Source organism: Mytilus edulis, chromosome 7 (assembly GCF_963676685.1).
Source record: "Mytilus edulis chromosome 7, xbMytEdul2.2, whole genome shotgun sequence".
NCBI lineage: Eukaryota > Metazoa > Mollusca > Bivalvia > Mytilida > Mytilidae > Mytilus > Mytilus edulis.
In genome coordinates this window covers 24,896,444-24,912,544 of record NC_092350.1, presented here as the reverse complement: position 1 = coordinate 24,912,544, position 16,101 = coordinate 24,896,444, and the positions used below count along the sequence as shown (strand labels likewise).

The 16,101-nt window shown below is 31.8% G+C and overlaps 2 protein-coding genes across 2 annotated transcripts; both read right to left on the bottom strand.

Annotated features, from left to right (window-relative positions):
* Positions 1-2,176: 2,176 nt before the first annotated feature.
* Positions 2,177-9,612, bottom strand: LOC139481104 (glutamate receptor ionotropic, kainate 2-like). The gene is made up of 7 exons (XM_071264205.1): positions 9,432-9,612; positions 7,572-7,666; positions 6,543-6,633; positions 5,706-6,033; positions 5,252-5,469; positions 4,649-4,914; positions 2,177-3,177 (listed from the first exon to the last, which is right to left on the bottom strand). Exons 1-7 carry the CDS (start codon positions 9,570-9,572, stop codon positions 2,871-2,873), a joined length of 1,446 nt encoding a protein of 481 aa, XP_071120306.1. The 5' UTR covers positions 9,573-9,612; the 3' UTR covers positions 2,177-2,870.
* Positions 9,613-10,498: 886 nt separating this feature from the next.
* On the bottom strand, positions 10,499-15,411 carry LOC139483035 (uncharacterized). The gene is made up of 3 exons (XM_071267064.1): positions 14,648-15,411; positions 12,015-12,202; positions 10,499-10,693 (listed from the first exon to the last, which is right to left on the bottom strand). Exons 1-3 carry the CDS (start codon positions 14,805-14,807, stop codon positions 10,499-10,501), a joined length of 543 nt encoding a protein of 180 aa, XP_071123165.1. The 5' UTR covers positions 14,808-15,411.
* Between the last annotated feature and the right edge of the window lie 690 nt (positions 15,412-16,101).

Sequence of the window (16,101 nt, the reverse complement as noted above, 5' to 3'; positions counted from 1 at the left end):
ATTGAATCAATTTTGCGGTTAGCTTGTAAAAAGAATAAAAAGCTGATTAAAATTTTAATTCCTTTTTATTTAATCACACACATGATTAGTTATCATTTTTTTTGCATTAAAATGATCATTTTTTGGGGGAACTTCGTGAAGTTAATGGCTACGGACTGTTCGTTAACTGTTATTCGAACAGTCCATCTAATGCATACACGTCTATACTTGGTAAAACAGTAAACACATTTGATTTATTGTGATTGTCATGTGAAACAGTAATACCATTTGATTCATTTTGACTGTCATGTGAAACAGTAATACCATTATATTCATTTTGTCTGTCATGTGAAACAGTAATACCATTTGATTCATTTTGACTGTCATGTGAAACAGTAATCCCATTATATTCATTTTGTCTGTCATGTGAAACAGTAATACCATTTGATTCATTTTGACTGTCATGTGCAACAGTAATACCATTTGATTCATTTTGACTGTCATGTGAAACAGTAATCCCATTATATTCATTTTGTCTGTCATGTGAAACAGTAATACCATTTGATTCATTTTGACTGTCATGTGCAACAGTAGCCACATTTGACTCATTGTGTCTGTTATGTGACCAACTGTTGCCTATTTGTTGTGAAATAGCTCGATTTATTGGCGAATCATTGCTATTTGATGAAAAGAAGTCTTCTATGTTTGGTCTCGTTCCCATATATTGGACTGGACTTCTTCTCTGCATTCGCCCACTTCGTCGTAGCCATTGGCAACATTTGTTTCTGAGAAATTCATACAAAAGCGATAAACAAGCTAGACCAACACCTAATCCTATTAAATAAAATCCGATTTGTATATCAAGTAATTCAATAGTCTTCGCTTCTGTGACAGACATTTTTTGACAAACCCCATTTCTAGGCCAGATCTGCATCATCCAGATTTGAATGAGACCACTTTCAAGTATAGCAATTATTCTGAAACGAGACAGACATCTATCTGAATAAGAAATGGTTTAGAATATAGAGTTTAAACTTTCGTATGAATTTTTTAACTTATTTTTAACATATTATCATGAAAAAGGATTATAATTTAATACGCCAGACGCGCGTTTCGTCTACATAAGACTCATCAGTGACGCTCAGATCAAAATAGTTGTAAAGCCAAACAAGTACAAAGTTGAAGAGCATTGAGGACCCTAAATTCCAAAAGGTTGTGCCTAATTCGGCTAAGGTAATCTATTCCTGGGATAAGAAAATCCTTAGTTTTTCGAAAAATGCAAAGTTTTGTAACAGGAAACAAGACCAGAGCTCTTAAAACGGTTGCATATGAAAAATACCCAATAGGAATTTGACTCGTCAAAAGCTTTTATTGGATATACATTTATCAAGGACGTAACAAAAAAAGAAAAACGCAAAGGACGTATAGCTATATGATTACTTCATGAAAAATTAATTTAAAAAAATTAACCCAATCCACCTAAGGTCAACTTTGTCTGAGGGAGTTGGAACCCTCGTTTTAAAATCATTTGAAACTTATATCAAGGGAAATAATAGTAAAATTTGTAATAAAGCATGTCAGCGTCGAAGTACTGACTACTGAGTTGAGGATACCTTCGAGGACTAGCAAGTCAAGTCGCAGCGGTATCGACAAGCATCTTATGCGACTATCCTTTTTTTATTCGATGAATTAAAAAAAGGCCACCTGACTCTGATTAATTTGACATCATCAGTTTATGCATTTTTCTTTGATGTGACCATATATTGTGGGTAGGTTGTAAATTATCTCAATGCATTGGTGTTCTTTGGTGTTATATTTGGCCTCGTTCCTATATATCGGAGTGAATTTCTTCTTTGTATTTGTTCACTCCTATATAGCCGTTTGCAGCATTTGTTTCTGATAAATTCGTAAAATAGTAATAAACAAGCCAAACCAACTCCTACACCTATTAGATAAAATCCGCTTTGTATATCAACTAATTCAATAGTCTTTGCTTCTGTGACAGACATTTTTTGACAAACCCCATTTCTAGGCCAGATCTGCATCATCCAGATTTGAATGAGACCACTTTCAAGTATAGCAATTATTCTGAAACGAGACAGACATCTATCTGAATAAGAAATGGTTTAGAATATAGAGTTTAACCTTTCGTATGAATTTTTAAATTATTTTTAACATATTATCATGAAAAAGGATTATAATTTAATACGCCAGACGCGCGTTTCGTCTACATAAGACTCATCAGTGACGCTCAGATCAAAATAGTTGTAAAGCCAAACAAGTACAAAGTTGAAGAGCATTGAGGACCCTAAATTCCAAAAGGTTGTGCCTAATTCGGCTAAGGTAATCTATTCCTGGGATAAGAAAATCCTTAGTTTTTCGAAAAATGCAAAGTTTTGTAACAGGAAACAAGACCAGAGCTCTTAAAACGGTTGCATATGAAAAATACCCAATAGGAATTTGACTCGTCAAAAGCTTTTATTGGATATACATTTATCAAGGACGTAACAAAAAAAGAAAAACGCAAAGGACGTATAGCTATATGATTACTTCATGAAAAATTAATTTAAAAAAATTAACCCAATCCACCTAAGGTCAACTTTGTCTGAGGGAGTTGGAACCCTCGTTTTAAAATCATTTGAAACTTATATCAAGGGAAATAATAGTAAAATTTGTAATAAAGCATGTCAGCGTCGAAGTACTGACTACTGAGTTGAGGATACCTTCGAGGACTAGCAAGTCAAGTCGCAGCGGTATCGACAAGCATCTTATGCGACTATCCTTTTTTTATTCGATGAATTAAAAAAAGGCCACCTGACTCTGATTAATTTGACATCATCAGTTTATGCATTTTTCTTTGATGTGACCATATATTGTGGGTAGGTTGTAAATTATCTCAATGCATTGGTGTTCTTTGGTGTTATATTTGGCCTCGTTCCTATATATCGGAGTGAATTTCTTCTTTGTATTTGTTCACTCCTATATAGCCGTTTGCAGCATTTGTTTCTGATAAATTCGTAAAATAGTAATAAACAAGCCAAACCAACTCCTACACCTATTAGATAAAATCCGCTTTGTATATCAACTAATTCAATAGTCTTTGCTTCTGTGACAGACATTTTTTGACAAACCCCATTTCTAGGCCAGATCTGCATCATCCAGATTTGAATGAGACCACTTTCAAGTATAGCAATTATTCTGAAACGAGATAGACAACTACCGAGATAAAGAATAGCTGATGATATACAGTTTGACCTTTAATCAGGAATTAGTGATGTTCTTAAACTTAAATTCATCATGGTTTCGTCAAAAGAAGGACAAATAAAAGATGTATGTGTTTCACATTTTAGATTTTGGAACTAAGCGATTGAGCAGAATACTAGTAATATTTTTCGAGAAAATATTATATGTTCGGCTGGGGAACTGACGGAGTACTAAGCTGATGATTCTGTTAAAAACTAAAGTCAATAAGTAGTAGTATCGACAAGTAACTTATACATTTCCCCCTCTTATTGAGAAAATAGTCCTTGAACAGACAATTTCATCCAAAAAGGGTCAATAGATTCAATCCCAATTTGGTGCCGAACGGTCACTAGTAATATGAATTTAGTGGAAAGAGTAAATGTTCGTCTTTCATCCAGCTGACATTTGATTTAATTTCTAAAAAAAGTTGGATCAATATTTAAGTGTCTTTCATCTATCAAACAATTTCAAATTCTAACCACTAAATGAATGAGTCTAATTATATTTAGATGTTTGTTTTTAGAATACTTATTTTTGTCACCTTATCGCTTGCAGTTCAAATAATTATAAAATTGCCTTTCCATAACATCATTGTCATGAAAGTTCTTTGGACGAGTACAGTGAAAATAATTGTATACAGTTTGTGATTTGCATGATAGTTACGTAAGCGCGTCACTGTTTTTTTTATATATCCTGTGGTGTATGTCGTTGATTGAATTTGTTCGTTGTTGCTTTACACTTTGCATGTTTGTCCAAATTAAATTATTTGTTTGTGCATTTTTCTGTGATGAATGTCCTTGCGCTTGTTTGAGATGTATATCCGTCACGTAGTGTTGTAATTTCCGTGATATGTTTTAACATTGCCATAAAGCGGGAGGTTCGGATAGCCATTAATCACAGGTTCAACTCACAATTTTTTCATAAAATTCCCTACACGAGTCAGGAATAACACAGATGTTTGTTGGCGTTTGTTTTTGTTTGGTTGCACTTCAGTATTCCGATTGTTTTCCTCTTGTGCTTCCCTCGGGTTTAGTTTGTAACACGGATTTGTTTCTCTCAATCGATTTATGTCTTTTGAAAACCGGAATACGTTTGTCTTTATAAATATATACTATTTTCTGCATAAGTAATTGCCTGTACCAAGTCAAGAGTAAGACAGTTGATCTCCATTCGTTTGATGTGTCTGCTATTTGATTAGGGACTTTTCGTTCTTAGTATTCATTGAAGTTTGTTATTTCTGGTATTATACTTTATATATACTAATTTGAAATTATTGCAATTATTTCATTATATTTTGTTATTCTAGTGAGTAGGATAGTTTTATTCATTTGCGGGGTATCATTTTATTTCTATTTTTGTATTTATTTATTTGTTCAATACACTAATTTTCATTTTGCACTACTGTCGCATATTAGAAAATACTCACTCATCAGAGAACATCTGAACAAATGGAGAATTGTTAGGTAGACCAATAGCATACTGGACAGGTAAAATGTCGGATGTAGCAATGGCTAAATCACAGTTGTTCGTCATTGCAAGATCCATGAATGTTTTATCAGCAACGTAAGCGTATTCTCCTTTTAGAACCTTTGAAATATGTACTCCTGGATCACTACTTAATACGGACGAGTCAGTCGCATTGTATTTTATAATTCCATACCAAAGTTCCTTTCTTTCTGGTAACTCAGAGTTCTGTTAAAAAGGAATGCAAACATTTGAAAAACCTTGTTCAAATGAAACTTTAATTAAATGAACAAGTTTAAACATGAAATGCATGACTATTAATTGTTCAATTTTCCTTCCTTTTCTTCAATTTCTTTTTTTTTTTTATGTGTATTTTTCTATCTTTGTCCGTATTACTAGTATTCTATTATTCTATTATAGCATTTTGTTTCATTTACAATAGAACTGGTAAAGCATGAACTTTAGAAAGTATCTCTTGTATTGTAAAGATAAAGCTAATAAAACTATTTTTTCTTTGTCTTCCTTAATAGTTTGATTTTTCTTTACATTTGAAGAATACTAGTACCTTAAAAATTGTTTCATATATTGTTGCACCTGCTGTGCCCCATTTATATGAACTTTGAGCAACTAGTCCTTCAAGGTCCGTAAACGGTAATTTAGTTTTGGAGACTGTTAGAAAGGCCACAAAGTTGCCACTGTATGTTGCCACCATTATAATACAAAAGATCCACCAGAAACATAAGAGTGTTCGTCCAGCCGAAGACCTGGCAATATGTTCTCCGCCTGTAAATGAACGAAATAACTGTAAAACGTCATCCGTTGTAAATGTTGTTTATAAGCAAACATTTACTCTGACTTTTGTTCAAACCCTTTCTGTTATTTGTCTTCGTGCTATTATGTTTCTGTTAGTCTTATGACATTTGAATATCAGGTAAAACATTTGATTTTTTATATCTTTTTTAACAATCGAGTACTCGTATTTGAAATTTTAAGAAAACAAAAGATCATTAACAGTTTACCTTGAGTTAGCAATGCACCATACATATACCAAAATGAATCTGAGAAGTGATGGAGTCCTCTTGTCTTCATTCGGTTCTGTACGTAGCCGTAAAACGGATTATACTTCTCGAATACAACCAGGAAAAGCGATACAACTGGCAATGAAATTCCAATGTACATTAATACTGTTGGACTAAAAGGATCTAGTAATGTTGCCCAGCGTGTATCATTTTGATTAGGTTTCTTCATTAGGATAGCAGAGAACTCGTAGTAATATGGATGCGTGAAATCCATTACGGTTTCTCTGTGTGACTGGACACCCAAAGGTGCTGCTATCATATCTATTTCCTGAAAATAAGAATACAGAATTAGAGATCCGTAAACAGCAGAATTTATTCAATGTCAAAACATATCAAACATTGTTAACGACCTTTCTTGACGTTTTACATGATACAGTGAAAAAAAAGTGTTACTATTACAGCACTCATCAATTCAAACATACGAGAATTATTAAATTTCATATAATCTACCTTAAAACTACCATTTAGTTTAACTTATTCAGAACTCTATAATATTGCATAAGCATTCACTGTGGCAAGATATTTTGAAGTTTGATCAATACATTATTTCGTCAATTAAATTGTGGTAATATGGTATCTAATACATATTGGAATCAAATATATTTGAAATGAGAATGTATATTGTCTGCCAACAATCTGTAAATTTGTATTTTTTAAAACAAAAACAACCCTACTAGACTTATATCTGCTTGCAACATAGCTTATAATTTGATAGCTTGATATGTCTGAATGGAAAACTGACTACGTCTTGCGATTTGGAAAGTTTGTTTTACTCACTCTGCGCTGTAGTTGGCCAATCATTCCATTCCATGAGTTATTATCAGATCCTACGCCCCACTTCCCGTCTGGTGGTGGGATTATTTCATATCTGTAATGTTATAGGGAAGATAAAATTTTAAAATTGGTTTTAAAAAATCGAAGGTGAAAGAGAATGAGACAGGAGACTGAAACTTTTTTTAATTTTTGTCAAGATCTTTTTTACTCTGCTCTATATTTTTGGAAGTCGTGTTTCCGCCACTGGCGGAGTTATAAAGATCAACTTGTTCATGCATAATTTCGACTAGACGTTCCATTGATATAGTATTCGATTAGTTTATAGACAGACAACAATCATGCGATGTGTTAAGGTGGTATATATTTACCCCCATAAAAACCTAAAAAAAAAAAAAAAAAAAAACCATACGCAACATCAATGAATTCATGTGCTCTGAATGAATTCGTATGTAGCATCATAATCATACAATTATGCTTCTTTAATAGTTTTTATTGTTAGGTAGCATTGGCACACATTTATTAATTTATTTTTATCTTTTAGAATAGATAAATGTTATTCAAGATAGATTTTATACAGAAAAAATATCAAAATTATCAAAATTATCAAGTGTAAAACAATAATGTTTCATGACTTGTGTAAAGCAAAATAAAGACAACAGTAGTATACCGCTATTCAAAAGACATAAGAGAAAAGAAAAAATTCGGGTCACAAACTATAACCGAGGGAAACACATCAACCACAAGAGTAAAACAACGGAAAAACAGAAACCAAAACATGTAAAATCGATTTATAAACTGAAGAAGATATACATAATATAGTGAATAAATACGTAATGATACAATGCCCAATAAAGTACAATGGACCAACTGTCAATAAGATGCCCTTAAATCATGAGTGATAGTCTTCCTTATAGCAAATACATGTATAACATAAGAAGTTTTAAATATCCTAAACAATTATATCCCCATAAAAATGAAGGATGCACAATTTCATTTCATCTATAGGTAATAATAATCTTTAATAGTACTTACGTAAAATTCAGATTGTAAGAAAGTTGTTTCAGCAATTCAATTGTTATTCCACTATACTGTTTTGTTTTATTATCCAGTATTACAAACGGTGGCCACTGAAACGTTTTGATATATTTATTGGATTATTTGTGTAAGGGATTATGGTAAATACGGAACTTCAACAACAAAATCATACCAAAATTAAAACCAAATCACAATACAAAACTATATAAAACACAACACAACACAAAAACAATAGCTATGGGGTTTGAAGAGTTTTCTTCTGCTTTATGTCATGGCAACGATGAAAAAAATATTTAACACATTTTAACACCCTACCAAGCAGAAGAGAAAATCGAAGAGAAGTCACTGACCTGTGCTCGGAGAATGAACAACATGAATTAATCAGTCTTAAACAATGCTTATTTTAAAAGAGGAATAGACGCATACGCAATCTTCTCCAAAATTTCAAAGCATACACATCAGACATTGGAAAAATACCAAGGAAATTGAATAAAGCAACAAACGTTAAATATAAAATGAAAATTATTACCATTTTTAAATATGAACCGTCATTACAGTACATGTATTTTTTTAATATTCATTTTTACTCTATCAAAAAAGATGTGTATTTTATTCATGGTATACAAATTCCAGAAGCAAAATAGCATCAATATCTTTGTTATTGATTAATCAAAAATAATACTTATAGGCTAGGGTGGAAATTGAATGTACCAACAACACAACACTATCATATTGAATTTCGACTACTATCCCTGCGATTACTACATATTTATTATGGATGTGTCGAGTCGTCAACATCTGTGCCAACGCATATTACGACTGATATTAATTATTTGATTTCGCTTGTAATGCTAAAAACGTGATTTAAATGATAATTCGATTTATAACTGTGGCTAATTGGTATTCGTTATTGGTTATTTGATATTTTAATTGTTAATCACTTCCTTTTTTTATTGAATGTGTACATAATTTGTTGATGGAAAACAAATCCTAAATAGGTTATAACCTAATAGTAATTACCGTATGGATTTTGCTTTTCCTTTTAATGCTTCGGACGCATAAAAACAATTATCAAGCATTATTTTCTTCTTTTATATTTGTAACACTGTGTCGATACCGTAGTTGGTCGACTTTTAGCCACGGAATATCATCAACATAGAAGTTAGTATTCCGGTACTGTTTTATAACATATCTTCGTAAATTGTCTATTTATTAATTTAACAATTACCATGAACTACATGACATGCAATTCATTTTCTTATATAAATAAGGCCGTTAGTTTTCTCGTTTGAATTGTTTTACATAGTCATTTCGGGGCCTTTAATAGCTGACTATGCGGTATGGGCTTTGCTGAAGGCCGTACGGTGACCTACAGTTGTAAATTTCTGTGTCATTTTGGTCTCTTGTGGAGAGTTGTCTCATTCGCAATCATACCACATCTTCTTTTTCACAAAAAATCTTAATAACTGAAAGTCATCATTAAAATATTTAGACATTTTCTGTTATTCTGTAAATCCGAATAGTTTTTCTCGAAAACGTGTTAACACCTGTATACATAAAGTTCGTTTAAATTTGAGAAAAAAGTAGTTATGTTTATTTTGTCAATAAGACGGTAAGCAGAACATACATGACAAAAGAAGCCAACAGATGGTATTCGACTGTAGACCAGTTTTCATGTAACCCTAAGTGTAAGAATGATATACTACCTCGGACTAAAAAATGAACGGTATCAGGTCCCATAGACTACTAGCTATCCCTAAAATTGCTCAATCATTTTTCAAATAGAAAATAGCGGTGAACACTTTTTTATATATTTTATTGTCTATCAGGCAATACATAAACTAATAGTTTACTTACTGGTAGGGTGCTAACAAGAAGTTTTCGTTGATTATAACCAAATCTCACATTCGGAAATATCTCTTTTACTTTGATTAAGCTTCCATTCAAATGGACAAATCCAACCTGTAATAAACCACGCCCTTTTGTATGCCACATCATCGTGTGGATTGGGGACCATTCACAATCACTGGTAGTATCTTTAACCTGAAGACATACAAGTAACACTACAGGATCATTTGTAAAGAAACAATTATAAATCCGCTAGCAACTTTCTATATAGCGTTGATTTTTATTTTCTATTTGACTTTAAATAACATCGATATGGTACTTGTAATTTGTTTAAAAAATAGACAGGTCTTAATCAATTTAGCTCACGTAGTCCTAATGACCAGTATATGATGGTTACTATTACAAGGTACCAACTGTCCATTCGCTAAGTGTTCATCAAATTGTAGACTTCATATGGGCTACCCCTCAACAAAGATCTTCCCAATGTGCGCATTGATTAGCATACATTGCGGCAAAAGTGACCAAAAGTTTTCTACTGAACCCTATTGTAGATTATCTTCACCTTGTCAGAATCTATATCCATCAATTCTGGACCACTTGACTTGAATGATGTATTGAAGGTTTTATATTACAACGTTACTCATTTTAAATGAATTAAGAATAGAATCTTCCCATGCGGTTTGGATGGGCAATTTTAATAAGACGTATAAACAATTAAACTTGCTAAGTTGAAGCGCTTTGATTTTATCATCATATGATCCTCCATACTATCATACAGTTCATAACAGGACTTCATATGTAACACATGTATCAATTGATAATTTATCTCCATATCAAAAGTTCATTGATTTGAAAGATAATATTTAAAACAAATAAGATTTGAGTTTGTGAAAATTCTATAGCAACTTGATAGTCCCATATGTTTCGATTGTAATCTATTTAATGCAATTTGTAAGGAGAAGGTTTGAATTATCACTGTGGTTATTTTTCTTTCTAATATACAATATATAGCTTGCTTGATTAATGAATTCGAATACTATATATAAATTGGAAATAATAATGAAAAGTTATAAAATTTAATTTACCACTTGTCGTTGATGCTCACTTTTCAACATTACTGTTGGATAATTTATTATAGCTATATTATCAAATGGACAACTACTATTACTTTCTAGGATCGTCAAGTTTCTTGTGTCGAATATACCAACTAACCAACTGGAAAAATACAGTAAGGAATTCCTCCAAATGTTTTTCCGTCCATAATCGAAAGGCTGAAATAAAAAAAAGTGATTTAGCTCTGATTTATTAAGGACATGATTTCTATAGTTTGTTCTGCAATTGTACTCAAAGAAACCATTTAAACAGATTGTGTGTGGTTTAAGTGTTCACAAACATGTTCAATCCACGCCACATCCTGTATACAGTTGCCCCAAAACAGCAGCTTGTAGGCCAGATGTCTTTTGTTGGTAATAATCGACCATAACATGATATTATTTAATATCATAAGCTCAATTTAAAAAGAAGGTGTTGTATGATTGCCAATGAGACAACTCTCCACAAGAGACCAAAATGACACAGAAATTGACAACTATAGGTTACCGTATGGCCTTCAACAATGAGAAAAGCCCATACCGCATAGTCAGCTATAAAAGGCCCCGAAATGACAATGTAAAACAATTCAAACGAGAAAACTAACGGCCTTATTTATGTACAAAAAATGAACGAAAAACAAATATGTAACAAACGATAAACACTGAATTACAGGCTCCTAACTTGGGACAGGCACATATACATACATAATGTGGCGGGGTTGAACTTGTTAGAGGGATCTCAACCCTCCCCTAACCTGGGACAGTGGTATACAAGTACAACATAAGAACGAACTATAAAAATCAGTTAACAAGGGCTTAACTCATCAGACGGACAAAAATACAAGTGAACGTGGCCGGGTACTTGTACATCACAACAATAAAAAGACACTAGGTACAGATCTGAGAGTACTCGCAGTTAACTGACAGCTAGTTCAAAACCACAAACAACTAATAAAAAAATCATGCATCTAAGACTAAATTATCAATCCGTACACATCCAACATTGTTTGTTCATTTATTTTTGGTTATCCCGGGGCCTTTTATAGCTTATAATATACAATATATTATTTCAAGCTCCTTACATCCTCAGTACGTTTGCATATACATTCCGGGCTTTTAAATGTTTGATTTGAGCATCCCTGGTGGAGGAAAACCTGGAAAAAGTGCTTTGGACGCACGAAACTTTTAAGGTGTTATTCTCATTTGTAAATATTGGATTTCTCATTTCTTCTCAAATGTTTCATTTATTGCATTATATATGATATCTTTGTCACAGATAACCATGAATCAATCCGGATTGTTTTCCGTTTATCGTAGCGTGATTAATCACCGGACTTTCACAACCCTATGTATCATAACGGGTGTCATATTTTTTCAAAATATTTGTCTCCTTTTTTCATAAGGTTGTTGTCTAGAAAGGAAATATAATAAACATGTTTATCGTAAAACACAACTTACGAAACAAAAAATTGATAACTGCAATGAAAATGAATATGATTACCTTTGGAAGAAATGACTGGCATGAGCTAAGACGACATAGGACGGTAAAATTCAATCTGTCTGGATCGCTGTTAGGTTCATTAAGCGAAAGAGCATCTATGTTAGACGAAGTCATTTCATCCATTCTGTACAACACAGCAAATATTCCAATAGTTGATAGACTATTTTGTAAATCTATTGCCTCATATTCTGAAAAAAATAAAGTCCAAGCCTGTGTCTTTTTTATGCATATTACTCGTCCTTTTAATATCTGATTAACAAAAGCAAATCAAAATTCATACAAACGATTTGATAAACGATTAGTTTTCCACAATAAGAATATATAAGTTGCGCAATGCAATAAGTGTCATTCATTATTCAAAGAAAAAGGTAAATGTTGATTAATATTTTTGTTTCTGTAAGAGTTATGAATAACTAACTTAAACAGTGTTATTTGAATCTCTCTGAAATCATTTTGTCTTATGTTTTCTTTCTAATATATAAAGCACCATGCTTGATTAGACTAATCATACCATAAATATTCATTGATTTATCTGCATGGTTTACTACTAATTGTGTGATTGTATTATAGTTGAATTGTATTGTTTAAAAAAAAATAATCACGCTAGGAACAACATATTGTTAATTTTACAAAATATTACTGGAATGTCAATCCTCTGCATGCATGCATCCTAAATAAATAAAAAAGGGCTTATACATGTAATGGTTTTACCAATGCTTTAATGTTGATGCTATTGTTTTTGATACATGCATGCTTCCTACATAAAAATAAGGAGATGTGGTTTGATTGCCAATGATATAATTATCCAATAGAATACAGATGACATGGATCTAACAAACTATGTTTGTTTTATATTGAAGTGTATTTTCATTAAAAGCTTCTGAGTGTATGTTACTTGTATCTATTTACAACGAATTTAATTTGGACTAAAAATTCTATGACATTTTCTATTGTTTTCTTTCTAACATAAAGGATCACGCTTGAACAGACTGATAAGACCGTGAATATTTAGTGTTTTATGTCTAATGTCATGATTTTCTATTTTAAATATGTAAAATGAAACCAGATACCCCCATTACATTTCCTAGTGTAGTATCTGCATATCTACCTTTAAATACTGTTTATAGTATCCAATTATCAGATTTCAAATGTTTTCCTAGTTCTTCACAGAAAACAGGAAAATATTAAAAGCGTGTAATAGATTGTATTGATAAACGATAAAACCAAGATACTTAGTATCAATAGTTCATTTTTAAATATAATTAAAAAATCTTTTAGAATTCATCGTGATGGAATTGTTTTATTCTTTAAAATTCAATATTGTGCAAAAACATTTGACTATTTCAAATGGACTCTGGACTTCAAAGAATCTGATTGACTTACGACGACTCGAGAAACGCATATAGTTGACGTTCTAAACTCGCAATTAGGCTAGCTAAACAGTAGAGCTCGGGAATCTTTGAGGTACCCCGGTAGTTGTATTAAAATAGACATTTTTTTTTTAAAAAGCTAAGAAGCATTTGATTGTTTTGAATTGAATTAATATTAAATTTTGTTTCTATATTTTTCTCTCAAACAAAAACGTCGATGACGTATAAGTTGTTTTGCATAGGCTAGTGTATATAACGGACCACAACAATGAGCCTTGAATTTAGTTTAATCATTAGAAAATAATTAAAAATGAATAATAAGGTCATGATAGAGAAATAATATCCATCCACCGTGATATGATTGCAGGGTTCTATATCCCATGGTGCTTTTAGCAATCATTTCTATTTATTGAAGCACGAACGATTGCCGAAGGAATGCAATATTGTCTTTAAGTTAACATTCTCTATTTCTATTATAAAGTTGATGAAAAACAAGAAAAAAGGCGAAACTATTAAAAAACATACAAAATGTCGTCACGATATCTTGCCATGTTAACTCGTGAATTTTTTTTTTTTTTTTTTTTCTATACACATTTTGTTATAACATTGTTTGGTGAAATATAAAATGACGTATTTTTATGCTGTAATTTGCACTAATACTTTAGGCAAAATAAGGTTTTTGTGTCATTACACTTTTTGTCATATATGATTGTGTGTTTGTAAAATTAGTAGTAAAACATACTTAGTATCAAACATATTGAACATCGAGTCGACAGTGGTTATCACATGTTCTAAGTTTTTGTAATGGGGAGAAATTGGTAGACGGTGGATCTTTGACAGTTTCTATTTAATTTAATTTTAACACATTTAGACTGGCAACGATTAACAGCTTGACATAATGTAGAGACACCTGTCAATTTTTAAAAATCTGTACATAGTACTGTAGAATCTGATGTCTTTTGGTTATTGGGGTCATGGAGTTGCTTACTCACTGACGATACTCCCATTAGTCACATGTAAAATATATTAATAATAATTTATTTTATTAAAGGGTCACATACTTGTCTACAGATTTTTATACAGATTATATAATAAACATTACGCAATAATAAATGAAATCTGAAACACTGGTTATAAACACAGAAATCTCAACTATTAAGTGCCTATTTGTAACCTTAGTTATACACACTGAACTACTAATATTTGAATTTTCTAATTGTCATTTGGAAGAAATGGTTATTCTACTAACAAAGTAAAACTTACCGGTATCATTATCAAAGACAACACAAACAGATGTCCACTTGAGGTAGGTTATCACTGATATCAATGTCAGAACCGTACTGCTAGTGTTGTTAATTGTAGGTCCAGAATGTGCAATATTTCCAGTTGGATTTGGACAGTTGTTTAACACAGGACAGTTCATCGTACGTGTCGTTAGATTTTATCTGTTTCAATTATTCCATTAATAAAACTACAATTGTAGATTATAACACTGTAATTCTTAAACTTGATATTTTAATTGTTATTCGAAGAAAAAACAAATTGAATAATCCCTTCGAGTGTTATTTCCAGACGAGGTCTACATCAATACAATTAAAACAAATAGTTATACTTCCCAGAAATCGATTGATCCGAAAAATGATCCGAGGACCATTTGATCGAAGAAGATATAAATAACCTTTTCTGAACAATAGATGTATAATAATCTTCTCTAGGGGTAATTTACTAAATAATAAATGTCAATTAGAAGTTCATTCGGACGTGATGTCCTTTGCATAAACTTGGTAATTGATTCGCTCTTCCATATGTTTGATTTAACCGCCACTGATGTATCTTATGTTCAGGAAACGCTCCCCAGACGTCCTTTATTTGAAGCCTGCAATCGTTGAGGATATTTTGACCATTTACATATCACCTAATAGCATAAAATTACATAAATTAGAAACATGTGAATAGAGCTTTCACGATCGCCTCACAATACTTGACCACCGTTAGATATTCTTTCACGACCATTTCTCTCGTTAAACCGAATGACACCCGTGCTTATATTCTAGTTCATGTCCGCTTTTGTATCAAAGTGTTTTGTATTAAAATAAAAACACACAAACAAATGCTTCCATCTATTTCTGAAGAGTTTGATTGTAGCGGACTATGGTCTTTTTCTATATAAAACGGACAAATTAATTTCTAGAGTTTAATAGAAAGTAAACTAGAAACCACATAACTATATGAATCTATTGTGTTTAGTTTAAACTAGTTTATGTAAGTTTGATAATGAAAGATCCAAGCTACTCAATATTACGTGTAAATATAACCATAAGCTATTGTCCTGATCTTCTTGTCTACACAAAGTAACATCCTGTACGATCTAACTATATGAGGTAAGTGATTATTACGAAATCTATATATACGATTAGCATACATATCTTTTGAAGACCGCCACCTTGAAGTTCAGTATCTGAACAATAATTATAGTGCCAATCTATTGATTACAGCGTTGCATTGGCTGAAAATACTTTTATGTAACTTCAAAGCTTTTTTAGAAACCAGTTTATCTGGTCTCTTTATTTTTACGTGTTATAGTTATATACACTACTATATAAATATAATTGTCTTTAGAAAAAATCCCAACTCAATTATATAATTGGATACAAGGCATCATTTGGTGGTTCAAACCAAAGAATTTAAAAAAAAGATTTGTATGCGGTGCTACTAAT

Excerpts from the sequence above, each read along its gene's own strand:
- LOC139481104 (XM_071264205.1), bottom strand. The coding sequence starts at position 9,572 with ATGATGTGGCATACAAAAGGGCGTGGTTTATTACAGGTTGGATTTGTC. Across the intron at positions 7,667-9,431 it reads TTCTTGTTAGCACCCTACCA|TGGCCACCGTTTGTAATACT; the intron begins GTAAGTAAACTA and ends AAAACGTTTCAG. Across the intron at positions 3,178-4,648 it reads GTTCAGATGTTCTCTGATGA|AATAATTGCTATACTTGAAA; the intron begins GTGAGTATTTTC and ends ATCTCGTTTCAG.
- LOC139483035 (XM_071267064.1), bottom strand. The coding sequence starts at position 14,807 with ATGAACTGTCCTGTGTTAAACAACTGTCCAAATCCAACTGGAAATATT. Across the intron at positions 12,203-14,647 it reads TGTCTTTGATAATGATACCG|AATATGAGGCAATAGATTTA; the intron begins GTAAGTTTTACT and ends TATTTTTTTCAG. Across the intron at positions 10,694-12,014 it reads GCCAGTCATTTCTTCCAAAG|CCTTTCGATTATGGACGGAA; the intron begins GTAATCATATTC and ends TTTTTATTTCAG.